This window comes from Pollachius pollachius (assembly GCF_949987615.1).
Source record: "Pollachius pollachius genome assembly, chromosome: 18".
NCBI classification, from domain to species: domain Eukaryota; kingdom Metazoa; phylum Chordata; class Actinopteri; order Gadiformes; family Gadidae; genus Pollachius; species Pollachius pollachius.
Genome location: NC_136951.1, coordinates 4,237,233 through 4,243,232, shown reverse-complemented (window position 1 = coordinate 4,243,232; position 6,000 = coordinate 4,237,233). Strand labels below are relative to the sequence as shown.

General features: G+C 48.9%; 1 protein-coding gene across 2 annotated transcripts in view; it reads right to left on the bottom strand.

Moving 5' to 3' along the window:
• Positions 1 to 440: 440 nt before the first annotated feature.
• Positions 441 to 6,000, bottom strand: part of wdr7 (WD repeat domain 7) — a 71,524-nt gene continuing 65,964 nt past the window's right edge. For both annotated transcript variants that reach the window (XM_079756006.1, XM_079756007.1), the window contains 2 exons: positions 5,136 to 5,240; positions 441 to 2,325 (listed from right to left, as the gene is read on the bottom strand). In XM_079756006.1, coding sequence (XP_079612132.1) covers positions 2,122 to 2,325; positions 5,136 to 5,240 — 309 coding nt within the window. In that variant the 3' untranslated portion in view covers positions 441 to 2,121. The remainder of the gene's footprint in view (positions 2,326 to 5,135; positions 5,241 to 6,000) is intronic.

The following is a 6,000-nucleotide window of genomic DNA, read 5'->3' as shown; positions in this document are numbered from 1 at the left end:
AACACAGCGAACAGGAGGGGAGGGGGGGGAGACAGAGGGGGGAGGAGAGGAGGAACACAGCGAACAGGAGGGGAGGAGAGAGACAGGGGGGAGGGGATCAGGGAGAAGTCAAAGGGAGGTAATAACAGAAGGAAGGACGAGAAGGAAGAGAGAACGAGGGAGAGGTGAAGTGGGAGAGACAGCTTTAATAAAGAGGCAACACAACAATTGCATGAAGAACTAATGAAAATAAATGCTGTGGTCTGGGAGACAGAGGGGGAGGGGGCCGGTCATTAGGACAAAGACTGCTTCTAGCCTCACCACAGCTCATGTCATACAGGGTTGATAAGGCCTGTACACACACTGTTTAATATATGTACATTTTCATACAACAAGCCACAGCAGAAGGAAAGGACATAAATCATGTTTGTTTTCACATTTCTTTATTGACAGTCAACAAGTTTCAACACGAGAGAATTAATCACAGCACATGATCTATATAGTATAGTTCTATATATTCTTCATAGTATATATATATATCTTTTTTGGTCACAGGGTCATATTTACATGCAACAAATCATTCTGTGGATAAACACATAATCACACACACACTCTTCTTCCTGTCTGTCTGTCTGGCTGCCCAATCTCTGATCCTTTCATCTCCCTCTCTTTAGTTGAGAAGGTAAACAAGATGTTATGATCTCCACTCTCATCCATTCAGACCGGTTTGTGTGTGTGTGTGTGTGTGTGTGTCTGCACAAGTCTAAATCCCAGCTGTCAACCTGGTAAATAAAATGGAGGTGTGAAAAGCTTCGACACGCTTGAGTTTTACAGGTGTGTAGCGTGTGAGAGGCTCAGAGGAGAGGAGACAGGAAGGAGGAGATAGGGGAGGAGATAGAGTGAGGAGGAGACAGGAGAGATTGGGGAGGAGGAGCAGGAGAGATGAGAGCAGGGAGGCAGCGAAGGACAAGAGGCAGGAGGAGAATTGAAGGTCGGAAACAGAAAAGAGTGAAGAGAATAGAGGAAGAGGCCGATTGATAGCCATCTTCATTAGCAGGCTAAGGTATGTACCCCTCCTGGTTCCCATAACGACGGACCAGCGCCTGAATCTCCCGTCAAGGCATCACACGATGTTGTGAAGTTTACACCACACATTAGCCTACCATTATGTGTGTATATACAAACACACACACAGACACATACATCTTATTATACGTTTTATATAAGGGAAATGTGTAATATACAAGAGAATTGGAAAGTAGGGCACATTAACTTTTGGGATTTGCAAACACACACTCACACACACATACACTGTTGCACAAACGCTGGGGAAACCCTAGGAAGGGGAACGTTGATACCATCAACCACAACAGCAATACACAACGACAACACACATCACACAGCGCCCCACCAGGGCTGGGCCCAGGTGGGGCCGCGCCCTATTGGTGGGTTCAGATCACATGACCTCCTGGCTCCACCTCCGCGGGCTGAGGCCAGGGCGGTGAAACCAACCACCCTTAAACAGGAAAGCATGAAACAACACAACAACAACAACAATGTAAACAGGTGTGTTTGGGTCCACCGCCACGGTAACAGAGCAACAAGAAACATATCTACAGCCAATCCAGAAGCACGAAGAACAAACTATCAGATTCAAACAGTAGAAGAGGCCTAACCAGCTCAGTGTAGCGGGTTGTTGGTTCAAATCCAGACTGCCTTGGAGCAAATATTTTCCAAAATGATCTAATATTGGTGATAATAAAGTAAACTAAATGTTTAGTCGTCAAACATAACCCTTCAAAGGTTTACATTTTACGACTAAACGTTTGAGAGTTGAAAGGTTTGTATAGTTCACAACTATCTGGTGTTTCTACTAAATAATACATACATTTTATCTTGATCTTTATCTTACCACTAAAGCGTAGCATTCTAGTATGTACATACATTATATCTTCAGATTCACTTTAACACTAAACTCTTCAGACTAAAGACCCTTCACGGCCCCCCAGTACGTTAGAACCCCAATAGACCTCCCTCAAACCCCGCCAGCTCAGGGCCAGACGGGGAGCGGCCAGAGCAGGAAGTTGCGCGGGCAGGAAGTTGTGCGGGCAGGAAGTGGCGCGGGCAGGACGCGGGAGGCGGTCAGACCATGAAGCGGTGCTCCTTGCCGTCGTGGGCCATGAGGATGACGTTGCGGTTGGAGGTCCAGATGAGGCGGGCCAGCTTGAGGTGGTTCTGGGAGCCGGGCGAGGCGGGCTGCACAGGGGGAACCTGGTAGGTCTTGATGCAGCGCAGCTGGGGGGCCGAGTTCAGCATGCCAATGCTGCCCAGCAGACTGGTGTTCATCTGGAGCAGGGGGGATACTGGTTAGACTGGGTGTACTGGTGTTCATCTGGAGCAGGGGGGATACTGGTTAGACTGGGTGTACTGGTGTTCATCTGGAGCAGGGGGGATACTGGTTAGACTGGGTGTACTGGTGTTCATCTGGAGCAGGGGGGATACTGGTTAGACTGGGTGTACTGGTGTTCATCTGGAGCAGGGGGGATACTGGTTAGACTGGGTGTACTGGTGTTCATCTGGAGCAGGGGGGATACTGGTTAGACTGGGTGTACTGGTGTTCATCTGGAGCAGGGGGGATACTGGTTAGACTGGGTGTACTGGTGTTCATCTGGAGCAGGGGGGATACTGGTTAGACTGGGTGTACTGGTGTTCATCTGGAGCAGGGGGCATACTGGTTAGACTGGGTGTACTGGTGTTCATCTGGAGCAGGGGGGATACTGGTTAGACTGGGTGTACTGGTGTTCATGTGGAGCAGGTGGGATACTGGTTAGACTGGGTGTACTGGTGTTCATCTGGAGCAGGGGGGATACTGGTTAGACTGGGTGTACTGGTGTTCATCTGGAGCAGGTGGGATACTGGTTAGACTGGGTGTACTGGTGTTCATCTGGAGCAGGGGGCATACTGGTTAGACTGGGTGTACTGGTGTTCATCTGGAGCAGGGGGGATACTGGTTAGACTGGGTGTACTGGTGTTCATCTGGAGCAGGGGGGATACTGGTTAGACTGGGTGTACTGGTGTTCATCTGGAGCAAGGGGGATACTGGTTAGACTGGGTGTACTGGTGTTCATGTGGAGCAGGTGGGATACTGGTTAGACTGGGTGTACTGGTGTTCATCTGGAGCAGGGGGGATACTGGTTAGACTGGGTGTACTGGTGTTCATCTGGAGCAGGGGGGATACTGGTTAGACTGGGTGTACTGGTGTTCATCTGGAGCAGGGGGGATACTGGTTAGACTGGGTGTACTGGTGTTCATCTGGAGCAGGGGGGATACTGGTTAGACTGGGTGTCCTGGTGTTCATCTGGAGCAGGGGGGATACTGGTTAGACTGGGTGTACTGGTGTTCATCTGGAGCAGGGGGGATACTGGTTAGACTGGGTGTACTGGTGTTCATCTGGAGCAGGGGGGATACTGGTTAGACTGGGTGTACTGGTGTTCATCTGGAGCAGGGGGGATACTGGTTAGACTGGGTGTACTGGTGTTCATCTGGAGCAGGGGGGATACTGGTTAGACTGGGTGTACTGGTGTTCATCTGGAGCAAGGGGGATACTGGTTAGACTGGGTGTACTGGTGTTCATCTGGAGCAAGGGGGATACTGGTTAGACTGGGTGTACTGGTGTTCATCTGGAGCAGGGGGGATACTGGTTAGACTGGGTGTACTGGTGTTCATCTGGAGCAGGGGGCATACTGGTTAGACTGGGTGTACTGGTGTTCATCTGGAGCAGGGGGGATACTGGTTAGACTGGGTGTACTGGTGTTCATCTGGAGCAAGGGGGATACTGGTTAGACTGGGTGTACTGGTGTTCATCTGGAGCAGGGGGGATACTGGTTAGACTGGGTGTACTGGTGTTCATCTGGAGCAGGGGGCATACTGGTTAGACTGGGTGTACTGGTGTTCATCTGGAGCAGGGGGGATACTGGTTAGACTGGGGATACTGGTGTTCATCGGGACCAGGGAGTATACTGGTTATACTGGGTGTAACGGTGTTCATCTGGAGCATGGGGGATACTGGTTGTACTGGGTGTACTGGTGTTCGTCTGAGGGGGGTATACTGGTTAGACTGGCTATACTGGTGTTCATCTGGAGATCAGGGATTATACTGGGTAATAATGTGGATTGATGTTCATTTTGAGATTAAATATTATACTGGGATAACCTTTATTAATACTGGACTAAAACCTTTATTATAAGTACTGATTTAGAAGTTCGGAATACTACATTGGAAAATGACTTGTTGTTTTATTTTTGTTCTTTTTTAAATGATTTATATTACTATACCACTGATCCAGCCTATGAAGCAGTGTGTGTGTGTGAGTGAAGATAGACACTGACTGACTGCGTGTGTGCATGCGTGTGTGTGTACATGAGTGTGTGCGACAGACTCAGTGTCTGCCAGCTTGTTACCACTGCAGCCGTCCAGCCGGCGGTGGTTTATGCTTACAGTAAATACCATTAGTGTGTGTGTGTGTCTGTGTGTGGGTGTGTGTGTGTATCTATGCGTGTGTGTGTTTCTTTTCGGTCTGTGTGAGTGATGGATGTAACAGGGATAGACAGAGATAAACTGATTGAGGAAGTGTGAGTGCGTGTCTATGTGGGTGTGAGTGTGTGTCTGTGTGTGTGTGTGTGTGTGTTTACCATTAACCAGTTTACCAGTAGGTAGACCATTATTAAATCTAGTCTCCTGACAGAGTGGTTCACTAGCCTTATTATTGACATATCAGCCTGTGATTGGTGGAGTGTTCTGACGTCCTACAGTAGGCTCCCCTGCTCAGTGGGAGGAGTTACTGTACGTTCACACCAAAAGCTATAAAGTGCTTCGAGCGATAAACGCCCATTCTCTTTCTATTAGACATGCGCCATAAAGCGATAGGAGCGATAGCTTTAAAGCTGTAAAGCTGTAAATAAGAGTTGCAAACCGCTCAACTCTATGCAAATGAGCTAGTAGCCATTGGCTGTAAATGACCGCCAGCCAATCGGAATGTAGATATCTCTCGTGTGTGTATGTGTCTACATTACGTGTTTGTGTGTGTGTGTTTGTCTACATTATGTGTGTGTGCGTGTGTTTGTGTGTCTACATTGTGTTTGTGTGCGTTGGTTACCTGCCAGAAGGAGATATGGCTTTCTAGGTTGGAGTAGGTTGCTAGGTAACGGCCGTCAGGAGCGAATGACACTGCAGTGATTGGACCCTTATGAGCATGGATGTTCTAGAAAGAGGAGACACACACACACACACACACAGTTAGGCATCATATTTATCAAGGCTTTTATGTGCTGGTATGGGTGGAAACACACCTACCAACCTACACACACACCAGCACACACACACACACACACACAGTGAGGGTAATTCCATCAGACGTGGTCCTGACAGATGTTTCTGCACCTTGCTCCGTGTGTAACGCAATAACACCTCGCACAAGATGGGGAATAGAGGACCCCCCTCACCACACACATCCTCTCCTCTGGATGATGTAAGAATGACGTTCCTGGATGATTTAAGAATGTTTATGTACGTACAACCTCATAACAACATTTATAAAACATAGAATAGAATTAATCAGACTTTCTATTTCACTGACTGACTGTCTGTGTCTGTCTGTCTGTCTGTCTGTCTGTCTGTCTGCGTCTCTGTCTGTGTGTGTGTGTGTGTGTGTGTGTGTGTGTGTGTGTGTGTGTGTGCGTGTGTTGGTGCGTGCGTGCGCGTGTCTCCTGGTGATAGACTAGTGATCATCAGCCCGTTGTAGCTCTCATTACATGTTCTAACAGCGGGAATGAGATCACGGCTCCGGCCTGTTTGGCCCTCGGTCCACTCTGACTGGATGGCCCTCAGAGTCCTTGAGCAGGGTGACCCCCAGACAGACCTGCCTGCTCCCCTCGACCCCACCCCTCCACACTAGCCTGGGTTATACCCTCCTGGTCACTAGGGCGACCAGCGGGGCTGGAGTTCTGCAGCAGACAGCAGAG